Consider the following 23,136-nt stretch of genomic DNA (forward strand, 5'->3'; position numbering starts at 1 on the left):
TTTCCCTCATTTACATATTATCTGCCTGTTGTGTGCAGCATGTCGGAATATTGTGCAAAATGCCTTGAGTTTATATCTCACCAGTAAGAATTGAAACAATCTGGTATAGGGACAAAGGAACAAAGTGGACAGAGAAGATTGAAGGTGTGTTTATTACAGAAAAAGGCCTATTTTAAGTCTGAATCTCCCAACAAACAAGCTAGAATTGAGAGGCTTATTTGTTAAACTGAGTGAGTGGTGCTTTCTGTACATACAGAAGGGAAAGCTCTGGGGGACCTTGGGAAGACTGTATCCTGGCTACACTAAAGACATTGAACAATAAGGGCACCATTCAGTCTATCTGAGCTTGTGGTGGGCTTAGGGAAATGAACAGATGAATGACCTCTTAGTTTTCTTAACAACACAGTTTGTGTGTTTCTGAGCTGTCGCCAGGGCCAGATAAATGTTAAGGGAAACCAGATTCAGGAGAACACAGGTCCCTCTCTCTTCAGAGGCAGCTCAGCTGTGTCTCTGGGGGGATAGCAGCAATCTTCTAAGGGAATCCTGGAGACCAGAGTGGTGAAGCTGGGGGTGCAATGAATGTCTTGCTTCATGCCACACTGATTTTCCTGTGAATCAAGTGGAACTTTTATGATTCAAAGCCTATAGACGTTTATTAAGGAAACATTCACAGAACATACAGACCAAAGACCTAAGGGAACTTCCTGGAAGTTTCTAAATTGCATTTTCATATACTGGGGGTTTTGTTCTAAGTTACAAAATTTAAAAAGGAACAGAAGCTTATTGTAGGAAATGTGGAAGCTGTTTGCACCCCTACTTCTTAGCCCGCTTCCCTGCTTTTCCTCCATAATACCTTTCCCACTGTATATAGTGTATATTTTACACTCTAGTCTCCCTAATAAACTCCACAAAGGTAGGGGGTTCGTTTTGTTCACTGCTGTATACTGAAACAAGGAGAGGCGCTAAATATCTGTTGAAGTAATAAATAATTATGGGGGAAGATAAAAAATAAAACAATTACCTATAATTCCACCACCCAGGTAACGGCCAGTTACCATTGTGTTATCTTCGCCTTTGGGACGGGGAGGGCAGTTACTTCCTTTTGAGGATCAGTCTATTACACAGTTGGATCTTCCTTTTAAAAATGTTTTAAAATACTTAGCTGTATAGTATCCCACTACGTGGGAGGCAGGAGGGGCTCGCTCCGACCCTCTTCACACCTTACAAGTTACATCCTTAACCCGCAGCCAGGTTTCGGGAGACCCCCTCTTTGCGGCAACAACACCCAGTACCCCTCCTTATTCTGGTTTTCAGCGCCCCACTCCAGGCTGCGACGTCATCACGTTGGGACGTAATGCCCACGGCCGCGAGGCCTCACGCGGTGTCTGACGTCATGACGCAGATCCTAGCAACAGCGCAGGCTCCGGGCCGAGTCGGTTATGGCCGCTGTCGCCCAGAGGAAGATGAGGGGGCCGGTGCAAGCGAAGCTGCCGCCCAGGCCGGGCATCCAGATCCCCGGCGGGGTGGCGCGGCTGCTGGTCCCGGCGCTCCTGCTTGCGTCCTCCACCATGTCCAGTGGTAAAGGGGGCGCGGCGGCGGGGCGGGCGCGGGAAGACGGGGAGGGCCCGGCGCGCGCCGGGAGACAGGCTGGGCCAGGGAAAGGGCGCTTCCGAGTGTCCGGAGCAGATGGCGAGGTCTAGGTGGGGCAGGGTCTCTACGACCCGAGGAGGGAGAGTAGGCTGTCTCACGGGGTCTAAGGAGGTGGGGTCTCTAAGAGGCCTGAGAAGCAGGGTTGAGAGATGCAGGGACCCAGGGAGCAGAGTGTGTAGATGGGCGGGGAGGAGTGGTGGTGGTGTCTAGAGTCTTGAAGAATGAGTTGCCACGGGGAATGGCGGTGGTGGGTTCTCCAGAATTCCTTGGAGGGGGCAGTTAGGAGGGTCTAGAAGAGGAGACGGGGAGGCAGGTGCTGAGGAGATGGCCGAGGTTAGGAGGTCTCCTAGACCCTCTAGAGAGGGTCCCAGGGTGGGGAGAGGGCACCCAGGGGTCTAGCAGGGCCAAGGGAGGATGGGGTCTTTCCAGAACGAGTGAGGTCAGTGGTAAGGACGAAGGTGGGCAGCGGCAGTGACCAGGCTGAGCTGATGGAATATTTCGGAGAGCAAAAGTGAAGGGGAGAGAACTTTCTTCAGGTGCTAGTGCATCTCTGAGGTCTGGAGGGTTCTGGTACTTAGTAAAGAGCTAAAATGCTGGGGCTTTGGGCTCCTGAGCGGCTTGGGAGGAGGAGAGGAGTTTCGGAACAAGGGAGATTGTTTGTAGACCTGATCCCCTTTCCCTGTGTCCTGGGTTAACCGGACAACCCTGTTTCATTTTAATGGATGCGTAGGATTTGATTATTTCTTTTTTTTCTTTTTAATTTAAAAAAAATTTTATTTTAGTTTTTGTTGAGGTATAATTGACTTATTATATTAGTTTCAGGTGTACAACATAATGATTCAATGTTTGTATACACTGCAAACTAATCTCCATAAGTCTAGTTACCGTCCATTAACATACATAGTTACAAAATTTTTGTTTCTTGTAATGAGTACTTTTAAGATTTACTCTCTTAGCAACTTTCAAATGTGCAGTACAGTATTATTAACTATAGTCAGCATGCTGCACAGTACATCCCTGTGACTTATTTATTTTACAACTGGAAGTTTGTACCTTTTGACTCCCTTTACTCGTTCCCCCCCCCCCCACCAGTTCTTTCCTTTGACAACCACCAATCTGTTGTCTCTATCTATGAGCTTGGCTTTTTTGTTTGTGTTTTGTTTTGATTTGTTTGTTTTGGTTTTTTTAGATTCCACATATTAGTGATATCATACAGTTTTTGCTATTCTCTGACTTATTGCACTTAGCATAATGCCCTCAAGGTGCATCTGTGTTGATGAAAATGGCAAGATTCCATTCTTTTTTATGGCTGAATAATATTCCATTATATATATATATATACCCCACAACTTCTTTATCCATTCATCTGTCAATGGGCACTTAGGTTGTTTCCATATCTTGGCTATTGTGAATAATACTGCGTAATTAAGTATTTCTTTTCTTAGAAATGTTACATTGTGAATCAAGATATTGAAGTCTTAATTGAGGAATGAGGAAATCTGTAAACCAGGGTCTGAGACTTATTAGTGGGGAACAAATCCACTAATAAGAGCTCATAATGATTAAGCTATATCTTGTTTAGTAGTCCCTTTGTTCTTTCAGGCCAAGACACAATCCTGCTTTTCTCTCTAAATCTTTTTTGAGTATTCAGATGAAAAACAGTGTGGACCGGATAGTGTTCTCTTATTTGCCAACAGGAGTTGTGTGGCCGTACTTCCTCTTCTACAGTGGTGTGGTTGGTTACTTACTTAGGTTTCCCCAGCAGCACTGAGGGCAGGGCAACTGGACCACCCTCCCAGAAGTGTTTGTAGGTCTGTGGGGAGGGACTGTGGTCCATTTTCCCAAGGCTGTTTCATCATTAGTAAAATATTATGAGGCTTTTCCCTGGTTGATGCAGATATTACTGTTCCTAAAATACTTAAGTATCATGATTGTTTTGGTCATTTAATCATGTAAGGAAAAAACTGACATTTAAACATTTATATTTCTTGCTGGAATGCTTAAGATATAGAGTTTGGGGGATATATAGCTGGCAACTGTAGTTTCAGAAAGAACTTTTATGCCTAAGAGATGATTGAAAATCTTGTGATGAGGGGTAAGCGAGGGGGAATGTGGAGTATTAAAGTGTCCTCTTGTCTCTGTTTTTATTTGTTAGAGCCCCATAAATATTGCTCCGACTATGCTGGAACATTTTAGGGAATCTTTCTTTTTTGTTAAGTCTTTATATATATCAATTTTAAATTCAGATTATTCTCTACTGAAAATAACTTAAATGAAAACTAACATATACATTTAATAGGGAAAGCAGTTCCGTTGCAGTATAGTGTAGCATTTGTAAAGCTTTGGGTAATGTAAGTGTTTTTTGTAAGCGTGCCTTATGGTAGAGTGATTTCAAAGTAATTACTCTTGTAATAAGAAAATTAAAGTCTAGATAGTTTCTGTTGAGTTCCAGACTTCATGTAAGCATAGAAAGTTTAAAAGTTACCACATTGAATTTATTTAAACTTGTTCCATATTAGGTTTCTTAAAATTTCAGTGCTTGGGTGTATTCTTGACAATCTGTAAGAATTTTTAAGTTTTATGTTTTTGTGTTGTTAAAGTCTAAAAAAATATAATAGAAGCATTATTTTGGATCACTGCATGATCACCTTATGACCAAGTCTTGCCATGCTGTTTCAAAAGTGCCTACTTTCTGGCGGCCAGCCCTGTGGCCTAGTGGTTAAGTTCAGCCCGCACTGATGCAGTGTCCTGGGTTCAGTTCCCGGGTGTGGACCTACACCACTCATAGGCGGCCATGCTGTGGCAGTGACCCACATACAAAATAGAGGAAGATTAGCACAGATGTTAGCTCAGGGTGAATCTTCCTCAGCAAAAAGAAAAAAAAAAGTGCCCACTTTCTACATTTGCCATCATATTGCTCATCCAAAATTTAAAGTGTGATGCATTTAATTTTTAAGGCAATGTTTCCCATTCTAGTGTGTGAATGAATTCTCAGGGTCCTCTGCATTCTTGTTTGAGAAATATCGATATAGTTTAAGGCAGTTTTTTAAAGGGACCACTAGGAGAGAATTAAATTTAGAGTTTTATTTTTAAAATGTTAAGTCTTAACTAGAGAGGAATATCAAATAGGAAAGGTTAGAAATGGAACATTTAGAAGTCTAAAGTGATACATATATTTGTAGAAGCTCAACAATTAAATCCATAAAGTCAGAGTTATCACTTTGTTCTGAATACTCTTCATATCTGACTGGATCAACTTCTCTCCTTTGAAGGAGGAGAGGTTCAGGAGATTGATCTAATTTGCATCAGATGTTTCAGATGAATTTTTAGTTGGGTTTCTTGTATATTACTTGCACGTTTTTACTCCTTGAACAATACTTATTAATTCTACTTCTACTTCGTGCGTGGTATTGGAGTTACAACAACAAATAGGGTGACATGGGAGAGATCCTTAGAAGAACGAGTGGGGTTTTGCCTGGCTGAGAGCTATAGGAAAGGCTTTACAGAGGGTGCAGTAGGTGCAAAGATGCTACTTGAGAAGCGGTGTAGGATTTGTGGTGTGAGTTGGGTCAAGATCATAATTAGTAAATATCTATTGAATGCTTGCTATCTGTTAAGTAGGCAGAGGGGATAGAGTAGTTAGGGAGATTAGTAAGAGATGATGAGCTCGAGGTAATGGGAGCCAGATCGTGTAGGATCTTATAGGCTCTTAGAAAGACTGAATTTCACTTTTGAGAGAAATGGAGAGCTCTCAGAAGGTTTTAAGCAGAGGAGTAACATCATTTAACTTAAGTTTTTACAGGATGACTCTGGCTGTTGTATTGAGAGTGGACAGTATGGGTTATGGTAGAAGCAGGCAGGTCATTTAGAAGGCTACTGTAATAATCCAGGTGAGATGGTGGTGGCTTGGCCTAGGGGTGAAAAGTTTTCAAATTCTGCATGTATTTGGAAAGTAGAGTAACAGATTGGATGTGGGGTGTTAAGAAAATGATGACTTCAAGGTTTTTGGCTTAACTAGAAAAATGGAGTTGCCATTAACTGAGAGGGAGACTGTAGGTAGAGTAAGTATTTTTTTCTTTCTTTTTGACATGGGAAGTAATGATGCATTTCTTTAAATTAAACTTTTTGTTTGAAATAGTTGTAGATTCACTTGTAGTTGTAAGAATAACACAGAGATCCTGTGTACTCTTTACTTAGTTTTCCCCAATGGTAACATCTTGCACAACTGTAGTACAGTATCACAACCAGGATACTGACATTCTTACAATCAAGATACAGAGCATTTCTGTCACCATAAGGACCTCTCGTGTTGCCCTTTTATGGTACCCCCCACTTCCCTTCTGTTCCCACTCCCTCCTGAAATCCTGGCAACCCCCACTAATCTGTTTTTTATTTCTCTAGTTTTGTCATTTTGAGAATGTGATATAAATGGAATCATACGGTATGTAACTTTTTTTGGGATTGGCTTTTTTCACCTAGCTTAATTCTCTGGGGATTTATCCAAGTCACTTCATGTGTCAATAGTTTGTTCCTTTTTATTGCTGAGTAATAATCCATGGTATGGATGTACTACACTTTGTTTAACCATTCATCTATTGCAGGACGTCTGGGTTGTTTCAGTTTTTGACTATTATGAATAAAGCTGCTATAAACATTCACGTACAGATTTTTGCGTGAACGTAAGTTTTCATTTCTCTGGGATAAATGCCCAGGAGTGCATTTGCTGGGTCATATGGTAGTTGCATATTTAGTTTTCTAAGGAACTGCCAGACTGTTTTCTGGCTGGTTGTCCTATTTTACATTTACCACCAGAAACATATGAGTGATACGATTTCTCTGCATCCTTTCCAACATTTGGTGTTGTCATTATTTTTTATTTTACCCATTCTGATACCCATTTTACTAGAATTCTGATAGGTTTGTAGTGATAGCTCATTGTGGTTTTAATTTGCATTTTCCCAATGGCTAATATCTTTCATGTGCTTATTTGCCATCTGTATATTCCCTTTGATGAAATGTCTCTTTGTGTCTTTGCCTATGTTCTAATTGGATTGTTTGCCTTTTTACTTTTGAGTTTTCAGAGTTCTTTATTCTAGATAGTAGTCCTTTGTTGGGTATGGGGCTTACAGATATTTCTCCCACTTTGTGGCTTGTGTTTTCATCCTCACAGGAAGGTCTTTCATGGAGCAAAAATTTTTAATTTTGATGGAATCCAATTTATGAATTTTTCCTTTTATGTATTGTGTTATTCGTGTCAAGTCTGAGAATTTGTTGCCTAGTCCTAGATTCCAAAGGTTTTTTCTTATGTCTTTTTCTAAAAGCTTATAATTTTACATTTAAATTTGTGATCCATTTTTAGTTAATTTTTGTATAAAGTATAAGACTTAGGTCAAGGTTCATTTAGCTTGTTAATATGGTGGATTACGTTGATTGATTTTTGAATATTGAGCCAGTTTTGCATCCGTGGAATAAACCTCACTGTTCATGGAATATCATTCTTTTTCTGTATTGCCGATTGCTATTTGCTAATATTTTGTTAAGGATTTTTGCATCTATGTTCATGAAAGATATCAGTCTGTAGTTTTCTTTTTCTGTAGTCTTTGGTTTTGGTATCAGGATAATAATACCAGCTTCATAAAATGAATTGAGAAGTCTTCCCTCTTCTTATGTTCTCTGGAAGAGATTGTGTAGAACTGGTGTTAATTCTTTAAACATTTGGTAGAATTCTCCAGTGAAACCATCTGGGATTGGAGATTTATTTTTTGGGAGTTTTAAAATTAAGAATTCAATTTCCTTAATAGTTATAGGGCTGTTCAAATGATATGTTTCATATTGGGTAAGTTGTGGTAGTTTGTGTTTTTAAGACTCTCGTCTTATCTAAACTTTCTTTTTTAGTTGATTTTTTTATGGCATTGCTCTGGCAGGAGACTGGGGTGTTGCTGCACATTACTGCCAGGTAGAAGTAGAAATCTAGGGTCAATTTGATCTCTGTTGACACCTGAAGGGAGGTGGTCATTGTTACTTCTGGGCAGGGGTGGGACTTCTGGCTCCCCTCATGGTCTGCACTGACATAGTGGTGGGGGTGGCCTCATTACTGCTGGGCAGTAGTTAAAGTCTTGTCTTTCCACTAGGCCTCCTCTGACACCAGCCCACTGTAGTGGGGAAGGGGCACCTCGTTACAGCCTGGTGAGGTTGGAAATCTCAGCTTTTGCTGGTGTGAATGTGAGTGGAGCCATGGTTTTTTCTGTGGTGTTTGCCTGGAGTAGAGCAGCCATTGTCTAAAAGTTTTCTTTCTTGCTAGGCTGCCTCTCTCTTGATCTTTTGGCCAGAGAGAGCAGGCTTTTGGGGGGGGCCCTTTTTGTTGGTACCCCTTGGTGTTCCCAGGTTGCTGGCTTCTTCAGCTCCAAGTCTGGAATACATGAGATAAAAAGAAAATCCAAGAAAGTCACCGCTGTGTCATTTCTCAGGTCCTAAGGTCTCTAACTGCTCTGCCTTATTCTCTCCACCTTTTTGAATTTTCTTAGGTTATTTTATATACACTATGCAGTTTTTTTAGTTGTTTTTAGTGGGAGGAATAGGGAGAAGTATGTCTACTCCATCTTCCTGGAAGCCAAAGTCAGAATTCATTTTGAATATGTTAACTTGAATGTTATACATGTCAAGTAAGAGTTGGATTGATGAGTCTAGAGTTTTGGTAGTTCGTGGGAGTTCTCTTCTGATGGCTTCATTTTTCTCACAGAAGTTAGGAAATGATGTCATCAGTTGAAAATGAGGACAGTAGAGAAGGTTTGGCAATTTGAGGACAGAGGGAGATGTGAATGGCCTCCTAAGGGTGTAGGAGGGTGAATGGACTAGGAAAATACAGTATAATTGCCAACAGCATTACATGTACACCTGAATTTTTGGCATTGAATTTAAAATGAAATAAAAACAGTGGCATGGTTGTGTATTTATTTCCAGCCATGTTCAGCTGCTTGGTGCAGATGGGGAGTAGTCAGCGAGTTTGATTTAACTTAGGAGGTAGCCTTGCCAAGTAAGTGGGACAGAGTGAGCAAGGGGGAAGGGGATTGAAGTTATATGTAAGAGAGGGATAATGGCTGACCACAGAACTGAATCTGGGTAGAGAGGGAAGAGAGTGTATTGGGTGAGAGTGGGGTGGTGGCCATGAGGGACCCAAAAGGTGGTAGGATCAGAAAATTGTAGGCCCTGATGGATTCAGAATACCAGGGAATGAATTTGAAGGATGGGAGGTCGTGTCAGCAAGGGGGATGTATGAAATTGAGATTGTGGAAGAGTTGTGATGATAGGTGAGGACCGTGGGAATGAGAGGTGAAGGTAAAGGGGAGAGCTGGCTCATCAGAAGAGAGGAGGTCAAGGATTTTGAAATCAAGACAAGAGTAGTGAAGTAGAGTGAACTCTAGAGCCAGGAGCTAAAATCATTGAGAAATAGGGACCATGACCCGGGAGTTGGTGGACAAAGGTTAGTGGGTGACAGCTGATGACAGGAGAGTAAGGCTGGGGGCATTTAGGGAGAGGAATGGGAAAATGGTCTGGGAGAGGCTCCCTCCCTCCCCAGGAGAATAGTTCCCCCTCCTCCAGACTCAGTGGTGCAAGGATATGGGAGAAAAATAGCTGTTAATGAAAAGGGCTGCAGGGACAGTGTGTCCTTAAGGGAGAGCCAGGTTTTAGTTATAACGCAAAAGTGAAGGATGATAGAAGGATTTGCTTATGACCGACTGAATTCAGAGGGCACAGTGGAGGGGTTGGGCGATAGGGACAAATTATAATCATTCCCACCCCTTTCAGCTTGTATCCTTTAAATATATGATTATTCCAAAAGTTAAGCATAGAAAAACAAATTTAAAAAAAGTCAAGGTTAGTTAATGGGCTCCAAGTTTTTAAAAATTTTATTTTAAAATGTTTTCCGACGCTTTGGCAGGAAAATTAAATATATCAGAGAAATAGTAATTTATAAGTGTCTGAATCATAACTAAGTTGAGGTGATAAATGTAAAAATTCTTTTAAGAAATTCCTATTAATAGTCTTCTGAATAACGTACTCAATAATGTACTCAATTATAAGCCGTGTTTATTTTCTTCTAGTGAAAAATTTCAAGAAACCAACTGGTGAGAATTTTTAAGAGAATTTTACTAATTTACTAAATTTTTACTGATTTACTAAATTATTTTTTCTGAGAGATTCTATTCAGTTCCATTGAGACTAGCTATTTATTTTTTCTACAAGAAGTAGATGTCAACTATGCTACACAAGCCAGAGTATATTCACATAAACAAACAAAGACTTGTCTGTTAGATTGTTAATTTGTGTGCAGGCATGCATGTTTTTGAAGGCCCAGGAATGATTTGGTTTAATATTATCCCTTTTAAAATATTTTAATTTGATACACTTTAAAATATTATCTGTGTATTTTTAGATCTCATATAACAGTTCTTTTGTTTTTAAAGTATAATGGATATTCTTGAAGTTCTTCAACAGATACTACATTACATTATAAATTAGAAACACTGTTAAGTTTCGACAGGGATTCCTCTGAACTTTTGGTATATAGAGTTACTTCTGTGACTAATTGAACCTTCGCTTTAGTAAACCATGCTGAGTGGGTAGGAGCATAAGGAAGTAAGAGCGTGTATGTATTTGGTGTCATTCCCATACTTGGGTTGCCTTCCCCAATATTTAAAATAGTCTAGTTCACACTTACTTTTCAAGTTCCAGTTTCTGATCTTTTCCTTTAGAAACTAAGAATACTTTTTTTTTTCCCTAAGAATACTTTTTTTTTTTTTAAATTTGGGAAAGAGAGACTTCCAGTTCTAGTATAAGTTAGAAATGCTGCCTATAGCTCACTTCTCTGCAGCTTCTCTTGAATTTGTTGTACTGTGTTGAAAATATTTAGATTCAAATTTCATATCTAGTTTGTGACCTACTTGAGCTAGGATCAGCCACTTATCTTTCTGTTTGGGGATAGGGTGGAGTCTGGGCAAAGATTACTGAAATCCAACCTCTTTGTCAAATGAAAACAAAGGGGATGGTAAGAGCCTTGTGTAGACTGCCATTGTGACCTACAGGCAGGCCCTTCTCTGTTCTTTCTTTTCTTTTTCTTTTGGTGGCAGGCTATAGAATGCAGTAGGTCTTTTATGCTGCTTAAGTTGTTACTATCTGGCAAAGCAATTGTTATCTGATGAATAATTGACTAAGAAGAAATGTAACTGCTGGCTATTGAAACTTATTAATAATTCTCAAGAGAAGCTTATGAATTTAGCAGAGAGAAATGCATAGTGAAAAATCTAGGTAAATATGCTTCTATCTTGGTGGAGATAAAGTTGGAGATTTCAGTTTAATGTTCTTTATTTGCTTATTTTAGCTGTACCAGAGATGAATTTGCCAAGCCAACCTGAACTCCATCTAGATGTTTCTACTCCAGATATGAATACTTTAACACACGAAAAGCAAACCAAACCTTCTAATCTGCAAATCAGCACCACCCTCTCTCCCACAACTAGTACAGAGAAAAGTGGAGGGGCATCTGTGGCCCCTCATCCCTCACCTACTCCTTCTCTGTCCCAAGAGGAAGGTGAAAACAATGAAGATCCTAGCATAGAGGAGGAGGATCTTCTCATGCTGAATAGTTCTCCGTCCACTGCCAAAGACACTCTGGACAATGGAGATTATGGAGAAGCAGACTATGACTGGACCACCAGCCCCAGGGATGATGAGTCCAGTGAGGGCTTGGAAGAAAATAGGGGCTACATGGAAATCGAACAGTCAGTGAGATCTTTTAAGCCCCCATCCTCAAATATAGAAGAGGAAGATAGCCATTTCTTTTTTCATCTTATTATTTTTGCTTTTTGTATTGCTGTTGTTTACATTACATATCACAATAAAAGGAAGGTAAGTTTGGCATTTTTAAGCCCCTCTTGTTGACCTTTATTATCTCAGTTATATTATTAATGCTTTTGATGATTCAGAGTATTTTCTTTTTTAGTCAAGTTTAAATTGATGGTAAAATATCGAGATGTCTAATCAGTTTATAAATCTATGGTATATTGTAACAAGGTACAGCCAGAATGCTTTACTATATGTGCTTCAAAAAAAAGATTAATTTTTAATGAGCAAAACTGAAGCTCAGTGGGTTTTTAAAAAAAGGTTTTATATCTTAATTTAGCATTGCTACTTCCATGGGAATACTTGGAAAGAAAGATTGTTAATTTAATTCTTTCAATTTATTAAGCATTGAACTTAATGACATTTTAATAACTTTTTTCATGGTTGTAAAAGTATTACATGTTTATTTTAGGGAATTCAGAAAACACAGAAATGTATAGAAAAAATTTAAGCTACCATCCAAATCTGAGCATTGTTAACATTTTGGTATATTTCTGGTCTATAAATATGTATATAATGCAGACATATGTGTATGTTATAATTTTTAAATGAATTTGATTTCATATAGAGTTTTGTGTCTTGCTTCTTACCTGCCATGAACATTTTTCATATCATTAATATTCTTTAAAAACATGATTTAATAGCTACATAATTTATTTAGCTATTTTCCTGTTGAACATTTAGATGGTTTCCAATTTTTGGTTCAGATATAATATCGTGATGAACGTTTCTGTACTGGAATTGGTTTGTGGGTTACATGAGGCAAAGGAGGCATGAATAGGACTGGATGGGTAATTTCGTGTGAGGGTGCATCCCGACACCGCATAGTCTGAAAGCTGAATAGTTAAGCTTTTCAAACACTTAAAGGGAAATCAAACACAGTGTCCTTTTTAATACTTACTGGTCAGGAAATCTCAGTTTTTGACTTGATTGTAACTTGCTTTGTGATTCCTGCCAAGCCATCTTCCTTTGGGGCCTTGATGTTCTTTGAGAAATGACAAAACTGGACCAGATAATTTCAGATTGTCTTCTGGCTTTGAGAATCTGTGATTCTAATATCTTGTTTGTGGTTTTGAGTTAGAAAACAAGCAAACAAACCAACCTTTTTGGTTATTTGTGGTTTAGTGGTCTGTCACTAGCTTTGTAAATATTTGTAGGTAGACAAAATTGTGAATACCAGAGATATTCTATCCCAGTGTTTAGTGTTGGGCCATCTCTATTATAAACACTTAGGGGACTTGTTAAACAGGTAGGTTCCCAGGCTCCACTGCAACCTACTAAGTCATCTCTGAAGATAGAGCCCAGGAATCAGTCTTTAACAAGCACTCCTATGTACATTGAAATTTGAAAAGCACTGTCTAGCCTTGTTTACAAGATGGAAAACAAAAAAGCCCTTTTGTTGTTGTTGATATTTTACTTTTTGTATTTGGGAACCTAGGAGAGAGATCTTTCACTTCTTATAAAAACTTTTAGCATATCCTCCATTTTCTCTTTTGCCTATCTAATTTATTTTGTTTTATTCCAGATTTTTCTTCTGGTTCAAAGCAGGAAATGGCGTGATGGTCTTTGTTCCAAAACAGTGGAATATCATCGTCTAGACCAGAATGTTAATGAGGCGATGCCTTCTCTGAAGATTACCAATGACTATATTTTTTAAAGCACTGTTATTTGAGTTTGCTTATTATGTAATTTTATTTGCTTGACTTTTTATATGATATCGTGCAGATGTTTGCCATAGGCAGTTGGTACTTAAATGAGAGGTGGGTCTCTCTTTATTTTGCCTTGGTGCTTTGGAAATTAAATGTCACAAACAAGGAGTGTATAATTTTTCATCTACATTTTTAGAAGTGGATTCAATCAGATGTCAAAAATGTGGAGCTAAGCATTACCGGTTATTTTTTATTGTTTTAGATTTCTTTATTGTACTTCTTCTGGAAATATTAGTAATGCTTCTTTTAAAAGATCCCAAACTTGTAATTAAATTCTAACATATCTAGTACTGCTGACTCAGATTCTCTTTCTGCCATCCAAATACTATTTTTTAAGCAAACTTTTCTTTGTGCTCTCCAACAGTAATCTACAAGGATATATGTAATAATGCTTTTCATATAAGTAACATTTTTTCTTCTGGGAAAATTGCTTTGGATATTTTTGGATAATTTAAATATAATTTAAGATAATTGTATTGCTCATTCTGACCACAATTTTAGGTAACACATTAATAAATGTGTTTAGAAATTCTGGCAATAGAGACTCTGCAGTTTGCAGTGGATATAGAGAAAATGGTATAGAGATACCATTTTTTGGTTTGAATTACTAAGTTAAATTTAGAGGTAGAAATTGTAGTAAAATATTAAATACACGTACAATTGCTTTTAGTTAGCAATTGATTGTAGCACAGGTTCCTCTAAGCTTTCAAGCAAGGTGCAGAGTTTAAAATAATATCAGATTTGTTCACTTTTATTATTTTATCATAAGTTTGAATAAATCTTAGGGGCCATTATCACCTAAGTAATATTGTATCTAGGTTTTTCAAATAAAAATTATACCTGATTGAAGTTGTTTGTATACATAAAAGATATATGAGTACACTGGCTTTTTCTCCCTGTACTTGTTTTTTCTTTTTCCTTTTTTTTTTTTTTACAGCAACTGGAAATTTATTTACTGTATTTCATTTTAGCTTGTCTTTTTATCATAAAGAATTGATCAATGTGTAAATATGTGATTTGAACCGTGGTTGACTTATAAGTGTGACTACGACTTTTTAGAAAACGTAACCCCTAATATACGTTAAACACCACCCACTCACATAGCCCGGGTGAGCCAGTGGGCATGTGCTTTGTGTAGAGATGGAAGAAGCAGGTCCATCATTTCTCTTGGGTGGACAGTTTACTGTTCTAATAAGGAAGGGAAGCACAATGGAAATACACCTGAACTATTTTATTGCAGTAGTTTTTTTCATATCTGAAATTATTTAATATTTTGAATAAGATTTTAAAAAAATAAATGGCAAAGATACAAATCCATGATTTTATAAGTGTGTTTCATTTTAATGATGGTATGCGGTCCTTCATTTGGGTGGTGACAGAGTGCTACGTCTGGGAGGAAGCTCTACTGATTAGCTTGCTTTTGTTCCTTTTAGCTGTAGAAATCTGCCTCTATGAATCCCACTTACATTTCTAAATCCTACTTTATGTACAATTTACTGCTAGGTGCTGAAGTTTATTGAAAACTGTAGCAAAGTAGGATTGCAAAGAGAAGTGAAGCAGCTAAACCAATGTGCGCTTTCTAGCATCCTGGCCTCCCCGTTGTCTCCCTGTTGAAGGCTCCCTCATCTTGGAGAATCATGCCTTTAATGCATCTAGGGTTCTTGGCCACCTCCTGCTGGCACGTTCGTTGCTACCCAAGTCCCAGTGCTGCTATCAAGTAGCCTCTGACTTCTGGAGCATCAGTTCGTACATTGATTAAAATTGCTGCCAGAGTCTTACAGAAGCATCTGAGCTGTTGGTCTATAAATGTGTATATAATTCATACATACATACATATATATATATGTTATTTTTAAGTGAATTTGATCTCAGAGTTTTGTGTCTTGTTTTTTAACCTAACAAATCATGAGCATTTTCCATATTAATATTCTTTGAAAACACTTAATAGCTACATAATTTATTGAGCTATTTTCCTGTTGGATGTTTAGATGGTTTCCAGTTTTTGGTTCAGAAATAATGCTGTGATGAACGTTTCTGTACTGGAATCGGTTTGTTGGATTCCGTGAGGCAAAGTAGGCGTAAATAGAACTGGATGGCGCAAATGAGACCCACACTTCAGTCTTACAGCACTAATGTATCCTACTCTCGTGTAGTTTTGTCTGCTTCCGTCTCCCAGTGTCACTTTCTGGATAGACCAGGAGCTCAGCACCGAATGTTGGTACTAAAGTCATAATAGTTACCCTTTAGCTCCATTCCTGTGTCTTATCCAAAAAGGAATGGTTGAAACTTGTGAGGCAGACAGAAACATACATTTAGAATGTGTACAGGCAGGCATGTCTTCACTGGGGCTTTGATTTTAGGTGTGAACTCATGAGGGTGAGTGCAAGCTGTTTTGTAGAATGTGCAGGAGGCAGCCCTGTCTATAGTTTGCCCCACAGAGTGTGAGCTTGAGAACAGAGACTGCCTCTTGGTCATCTCTAGCCCCATATTCACTGCTTGGCACCTACTAGGTGCCTTGAAATCATTCAATGATGTATTTGCAAAATTAGATGAGGAAAAAGCCAAGACACATCAGGCTCTGTGCTGGCTCATGTAGTTGGCATACAGTCTAATACTACTGACATCTGGGACCTGGAACTGCATGCAGTGGGGGAGAACCAAGAGTGCTATGTCAGCTTTATCTGAACATCCACATTCCCACATGAAGCTAAAGCCCACATTAGTTGTGTGAGATATCACCCCTTCCCCCAAATCCCAGGTTCTGATCAGAACAGCTGCTGCCATGAAGGCAAAGGGAGTGGAGAAGGTTACTGCTGGCATAGCTGCCAAAGTGTTCCAGTTCTCTCTCTGGTTGACTTGACGTTTTGCCTTCTCACCTGGTCTGGTGGTGCAACAGTTTGCCTCCCTTCTGGGTTCAGCAGTAAGCAGTTCCATCCTTCCTTGCAGAAGTTCAAGAGATTACAAGTAGTCCGAGGGCCAGATGTCTTCCAAGGGAACGGAAAAGGAGGCTGTCTGAGGTCTGAGGCCAGTCTGTGGCTAGATTCTGTTCCCTTGTGTTTTTACCTACTTGAACACGAGGGGGGAAGTTGCTGGGACATTCTGGAAATGGAGCTGGGGCCATTTCTGACTCCCGCCTCAATAGCCCTGTGTGGTAGTGACCTGCTGTCTATGCTGCTGAAGTGACTAGGGAGCCTGATTTTGGACAGTAAGTAGCAGCTTCTATCTCATAAGCTCCCTAATATCTCTGCTCTGAAACTATGCTTCTTTCACAACCCCAGACTGCCTCATTTCTCTATTGGGAAACCCAGAGATGCCATGTTCTGGGAATCCTTTACTTCCTGCACGCCCTTCCCATGGGGCCATTTGTGCTTCTCTCCCAGGCCACCCTTGGCATGTGGATTGGACAGCAGTCCCATCTGAGACCCTTCCAAAGGAAGCAGTGCCTTGCAGTGGCTTAGAGCTGTGGTGGGCCCTGGAATCAGACAGGTATGGGTTAGATTCCCACTCTGGGCCAGACCTCTAGGCTGAGTCCTCCCCACACTATTTTGCATCCTCTAGGGAGAGGCCAAACATATTTCCTGATCCCCTTGGGAGTAAGGAAGGGTCTGGGGTCTCTAGAGCTAACTTGAATGTCCTGGGCTTTGCTGGGGCTAAGGACATCCTGGCCCATGTTGCACTTCTCTGCTCTTTTAGGAAGACAGACCTGGAAAGAAATGGAGGGGAGGGAGGTTGTGGGGTGAGGTCAAGGCCGGATGACCTTGGTGTGAACTCTTGGTGTTTGTATCAGCCTCCTACCTTGTAAAATGGGCCATTGATTTGCTCACAGGTTTGTCAGGAAGAGAAAATGGATTTATGTTTGTGAAAGGACTTTGTGTAAAGGGAGGAGTTTCCAACATGTCACTGACCACAGACGAGCCAGCTCAAGCCTCGGGTCCACTGAGTGAGAGCCTGAAGGAGCTGCTCAGAGCTGCTCACAGTCCTGGGCAGCTCCCCCAGGGCTCCCTTGAGGCACACAGCTCGTCAGAGCTAGGTCTATCCCGAATCATCACCCGCTAGATAACAGATGGGGCTTCCTTGGAGCCTCCCAACCCCATTCCCTGTTCTCCATCTTCATCCTTTTCCTGACACAAGGCCAAAGGGTCCTTCCCATCATGCCCTGGGCTGTTTTCGAGAAACTTTGCCTAGAGGCAGTGGGACCTAGGACCTCAGCGAGAGCTACTTTTAGCTACTTAGCATGCCCGAGCTAAGGGGGCTTGCTCCTCTGGGGGAGCAAGGATGGAGGCAGGGCTTGGGCGCCAAGGCTCACCCTCAGGTGTCCACCTTCTGCCATTACCACAGCATCGCATTAAAAAGAAAACACCTGGGCTTCTTGCACTTGGGTCCTGTGCTGCGAACTGGGGGTGACAGTAGGTCAAGACAGACACTATCTCTGTCCCCATGGTGCCCATTGACAAGCAGAGAAGAAAAAGAATTAAGCAATCACAGTGAAGTGTGATACGTCAAAAACTGGATTTCACTTTTGTTTCTTCGTGGTGAAGGTAATTTAGACTCATTACAATAGCAGCTAACACCTAGGGAGGGCTTACGACGGACAGGCACTCACTGCTCCGTGTGTGCACCCAGCCCAGTGAGGTGATTGCTGTTATTATCCCCATCTCACAGATGAGGAGACAGAAGCCTACAGAGGTAAGCGACTTGCCCGAAGTCGTACAGCTGGTAAGACAGAGCTGGGATTTGAATTAAGGTAAGGTTTGACTCTAGCCTCCCTGTTCTTGATCACTAATTGCCTGTTGTGATAGAAAATGAGACAGCTACAGAGAAGTAAGAAGAAGAATTATCCAAAGGTTCCCTCCCCTTAGGCCCTGAACATTTAGGTGTATTTTATTTTTTCTTCTTTTAAAATTGCTTTTATTATGAATATAACATTACATACTATAGGAAAATGCATCAAACAAATGTACAGCTTAACAAATTATTACAAAGCAAATGCTCATGTAGCTATCACCCAGGGAGAGAAGTAGAGCTTTGCCAGCACCCCCAGCTCCCCTCCCAATCACCACTCTCTCCCTCCCTCCATAGGGAGCCATTTTCTTGACCTTTATAGTAATCACTACCTAGGTTTTCTTTACCACCTAAGTATATATCCCCAAACACTATAATTTAGTAAGTTTTGGACTTTTATATAAATGAAATACAGTATGTATTGCATATATTTTTTTGTGACTGGCTTCTTTCATTCTACATTATGATGGTGAGATTCATGATATTAGTTCAGTGTGTAGCTGCAGTTCTTTCATTTTTGCTGCTGGATAGCATTCTCTTGTGAAAATATACTGCAATATATTTATCTAGTCTATTGTCGATGGACATTTGAGTGATTTCCACTTTCAAACTATTATGGATGAGACTGTTAGGAGCATTCTTATATACATACATGTCTTTCGTTGCTTGCAGGAGTATTTGTGTTTCTGGTGGGTATATGCCTAGCAGTTGAATTGCCGGAAGCATACTTTCCACTTGAATAGCTAATACCAAACAATTTTCTCAAGTGATTGAACCAACCTATACTCCTTCTAGCAGTGTGTGAGAGTTCCTGTTGCCGTACATCCTTGCTAACACCTGGCATTGTTAGTGTTCTTAATTTTAGCTATTCTGCTGGATATGTAGTGGTATTGCATTGGGGTTTAACTTGGCATTTCCCTGAAGATTTTTTTCTATTGGAGTGTCTGTCTTTTTCTTACTGCGCCTTGTGGGAGTTCTCTCTTCTGGATATGAGCCCTTAGTTGGTCATATATGTGACAAATCACATATATACTCTTTCTCTCTGTCTGGCTTGCCTTGGCACTCTCTTAATGGTGTCTTTTGATGCACAGAGCTTCTTCAAGTTTTTTGAGGAAATTATGGCTCTGTTTCATTGAGATACACTTTATATACATAAATCTACAGATTTTAAGTGTTCAGTTCAATCAGTTTTGACAATTGTATATATCTGTGCAATTGCCACTTCAAACAACATCACTACAGAAAGTTCCCTAGTGCCTCTTTCCACGGAATTCTTCACCCACCTTCCAGAGGTAACCACTTTCTGCTTTCTGTCACCATGGATTAGTTCTGCCTGTCCTAGAATTTCATATAGATGGAATAAAAAGTATGTATTCTCTTGTGTCTGACTTCTTTTGGTCAATATAATGGTTTTATTTTTGTTTTTAGATTTGCCCATATTGTTGCATTAATAGTAGTTCATTTTCTTTTTATTGCTGAGTAGTATTCATTGAATTAATAGACCACAATTTGTTTATTCATTCTCCTATTGATGGACATTTGTACTGTTTCTAGATATATACATATGTATCCATATCTGAATTTTAATATATGTTATTAATATTTAAATGCATTAATACTTTTAATAATTTAATAAAATTTAATAATTAACATTAAATATATTATAAATATATATAATATTAAACTTTTAATTTTGTGATAATTTTAGGTTCATATGCAGTTGTAAGAGATAATATAGAGATCCTGTTACCCAATTCCCAATTTCCTTTACCCAATTTCCCTCAATGATAACATTTTGGAAAACTATAGTACAACATCACAACCAGGATATTATTATTATTGTTATTTTTTTGTGAGGGAGATCAGCCCTGAGCTAACATCCATGCTAATCCTCCTCTTTTTGCTGAGGAAGACCAGCTTTGAGCTAACATCTATTGCCAATCCTCCTCATTTTTTTTCCCCCAAAGCCCCAGTAGGTAGTTGTACGTCATAGTTGCACATCCTTCTAGTTGCTGTCAGGATATTATTTTGATATAGCCAAGATACAGCACATTTCCATCATCACAAGGATCCCACTTATTGTCCTTTTATAGCCCTTCCACTTCCCTCCCACTCTCAAACCCCTCCTTAATCCCTGGCAACCACTAACCTATTCTCCATTTCTATCATTTTTTCATTTCAAGAATGTTATATAAATGGAATCATATAATATATACCCTTTTGGGAATGGCTTTTCGTTCAGCATAATTCTGTGGAGATTCATCCAGGTTGTTGCAAGTATCAATAGTTCCTTCCTTTTTATTGCTGAGTAGTGTTCCATGGTATAGATGTACCACATATTCTTTAACCGTTCAAGGACGTCTCGTTGTTTCAGTTTTTGACTATCATGAATAAAGCTGCTATAAACATTCATGGACAGATTTTTGTGTGAACATAAGTTTTCATTTCTCTAGGATAAATGCCCAGGAGTGCATTGCTGGGTCATATGGTAGTTGCATATTTAGTTTTTAAGAAACTGCTAAAGTGTTTTCCAGCGTGACTGTCCTATTTTACATTCTTACTAACAACATATGAGTGATCCAATTTCTCTGTATCCTCATCAACATTTGGTGTTGTTGCTATTTTTTTACTTTAACCACTCTGACAGGTGTGTAGTGATATCTTATTATTGTTAATTTGTATTTCCTTAATAGATAATGATGTTGAACATCTTTTCATTTGCTTGTCATCTGTATATTCTCTTTGGTGAATGTTTCTTCATGTCTTATGCCTATATTGTAATTGGATTGTTCGCTTTCTTGCTGTTGTTTTTTTTTAAACTTTTTATTATTGTGGTAAAATATAACATAAAGTGTATCATTTTTACCATTTTTGAGTGTACAATTCAGTGGCATTAATTACATTCACACTGTTGGGCAACCATCACCACTAACTGTTTCCAAATCTTTTTCATCACTTCACAGTGACTCTGCAATCATTAAGCAATATCTCTCCTCCCCACTACCCCGTAACCCCCAATCTACTTTCTGTCTCCATGAATTCGCCTATTCTAGATATTTCACATAAATGAAATCATACAATATTTCTTTTTTTTATGTCTTGCTTATTTCACTTAGGTTAATGTTTTCATGTTGTAGCATGTATCAGAACTTCATTCCTTCCTATGGATGAATAATATTCCATTGCGTGTATATACCACAATTTGTTTATCCATTCACCTGTTGACGGACACTTAGGTTGTTTCTACTTTTTGGCTATTGTGAATACTACTGCAATTTACATTGGTGTACAAATATCTGTTTGAGTCCTTGTTTTCAATTCTTTTGGGTATATACCTAAGAGTGAAATTGCTGTGTCATACGGTAATGCTATGTTTAGCTTTTTGAGGAACTACCAAACTACCACAGCAGCTGCACCATTTTTACATTCCCACTAGCAATGTACAAGGGTTCCAACTTCTCCACGTCTTTGCCAACACTTGTTATTTTTATTCATTCATTCATTTATTTATATTTTAATAGGTGTGAAGTAATATGGGCCGGCCCATTTATCTATTTTTTAATTGTGTTGTTAGTCTTTTTGTTGTTGAGTTTTAGGAGTTCCTTGTATATTTTGTATCTTAATCCCTTATCAGATATATGATTTGCAAATATTTTCTCCCATCCTGTAGGTTGTCTTTTCACTTTCTTTATTATGTCCTTTGTTGTACAAAAGTTAAAATTTTTTTTTGAGGGGCCAGCCCCATGGCGTAGCAGTTAGGCTCAGTGTGCTCTGCTTCGGCAGCCCAGGTTTGCAGGTTCGGATCCTGGGCGTGGACCTACACCACTTGTCAGCCATGCTGTGGCAGCAACCCACGTACAAAATAGAAGAGGGTTGGCACAGGTGTTAGCTCAGGGCTAATCTTCCTCAAGCGAAATAAAAAAGAGGAAGATTGGCAACAGATATTAGCTCAGGGCGAATCATCCGGAAAAATGTTTTTTTTTCAATTGCCTTTTAGTTTTATTTACAGCATTTTAAAAAAGTTTATTTATTTTTTATTGAGGAAACATTGGTTTATAACATTATATAAATTTCAGGTGTACATCATTATATTTCAATTTCTGTGTAGACTACATCATGTTCACCACCTAAAGGCTACCATCCATCACCGTACACTTGTGCCCTTTTACTCCTTTCACCTTCCCTCCTTCTCCCTTCCCCTCTGGTAATCACCAATCTAATCTCTATATCTGTGTGTTTGTTTGTTGTTGTTGTTGTTGTTTTTATCTTCCACTTATGAGTGAAATCATATGGTACTTGGCTTTTTCCATCTGACTTATTTTACTTAGCATAATACCCTCAAGGTCCATCCATGTCATCGCAAATGGCAAGATATCATCTTTTTTATGGCGGAGTATCATCTTTTTTATGGTGGAGTATCATCTTTTTTATGGTGGAGTAGTATTCCATTATGTAGATGCACCACATCTTCTTTATCCATTCATCTGTTAACTGACACTTGCGTTGCTTCCATGTCTTGGCTATTGTAAATAATGCTGCAATGAACATATGGGTGCATAAAGTTTTTTGAATTAGGGTTTTTGTGTTCTTTGGATAAATACCCAGAAGTGGAACAGCTGGATAATATGGTAGTTCTATTCTTAATTTTTTGAGAAATCTCCATACTGTTTTCTGTAGCGTCTGCACCAGTTTACATTTCTACCAGCAGTGTATGAGGGTTCCCTTTTCTCCACGTCCTCTTCAACACTTGTTACTTCTTGTCTTATTAATTATAGCCATTCTGACTGGCATAAGGTGATATCTCATTGTAGTTTTGATTTGCATTTCCCTAATAATTAGTGATATTGAACATCTTTTCATGTGCCTGATGGCCATTTGTATATCTTCTTTGGAAAACCGTCTGTTCAGATCCTTTGTCCATTTTTTAATTGGGTTTTTTTTTTGTTGTTAAGTTGTATGAGTTCTTTATATATCTTGGATATTAACCCCTTATCAGATATACGATTTGCAAATATCTTCTCCCAATTTTTAGGTTGCCTTTTTGTTTTGTTGATGGTTTCCTTTGCTGTGCTTTTTAGTTTGACATAGTCCCATT

The 23,136-nt window shown here is 39.0% G+C and overlaps 1 protein-coding gene across 1 annotated transcript; it reads left to right on the forward strand.

Moving 5' to 3' along the window:
• Window positions 1-1,403: 1,403 nt before the first annotated feature.
• C4H5orf15 (chromosome 4 C5orf15 homolog) lies at window positions 1,404-14,576 on the forward strand. Its single transcript, XM_004420198.3, has 3 exons — window positions 1,404-1,578; window positions 11,030-11,556; window positions 13,076-14,576. The coding sequence occupies exons 1-3, from the start codon at window positions 1,440-1,442 to the stop codon at window positions 13,205-13,207; spliced, it is 798 nt and encodes a 265-aa protein (XP_004420255.1). The 5' UTR covers window positions 1,404-1,439; the 3' UTR covers window positions 13,208-14,576.
• Window positions 14,577-23,136: the final 8,560 nt, after the last annotated feature.

This window comes from Ceratotherium simum, chromosome 4, assembly GCF_057802395.1.
Source record: "Ceratotherium simum simum isolate JZ-2026a chromosome 4, ASM5780239v1, whole genome shotgun sequence".
Taxonomy (NCBI): Eukaryota; Metazoa; Chordata; class Mammalia; order Perissodactyla; family Rhinocerotidae; genus Ceratotherium; species Ceratotherium simum.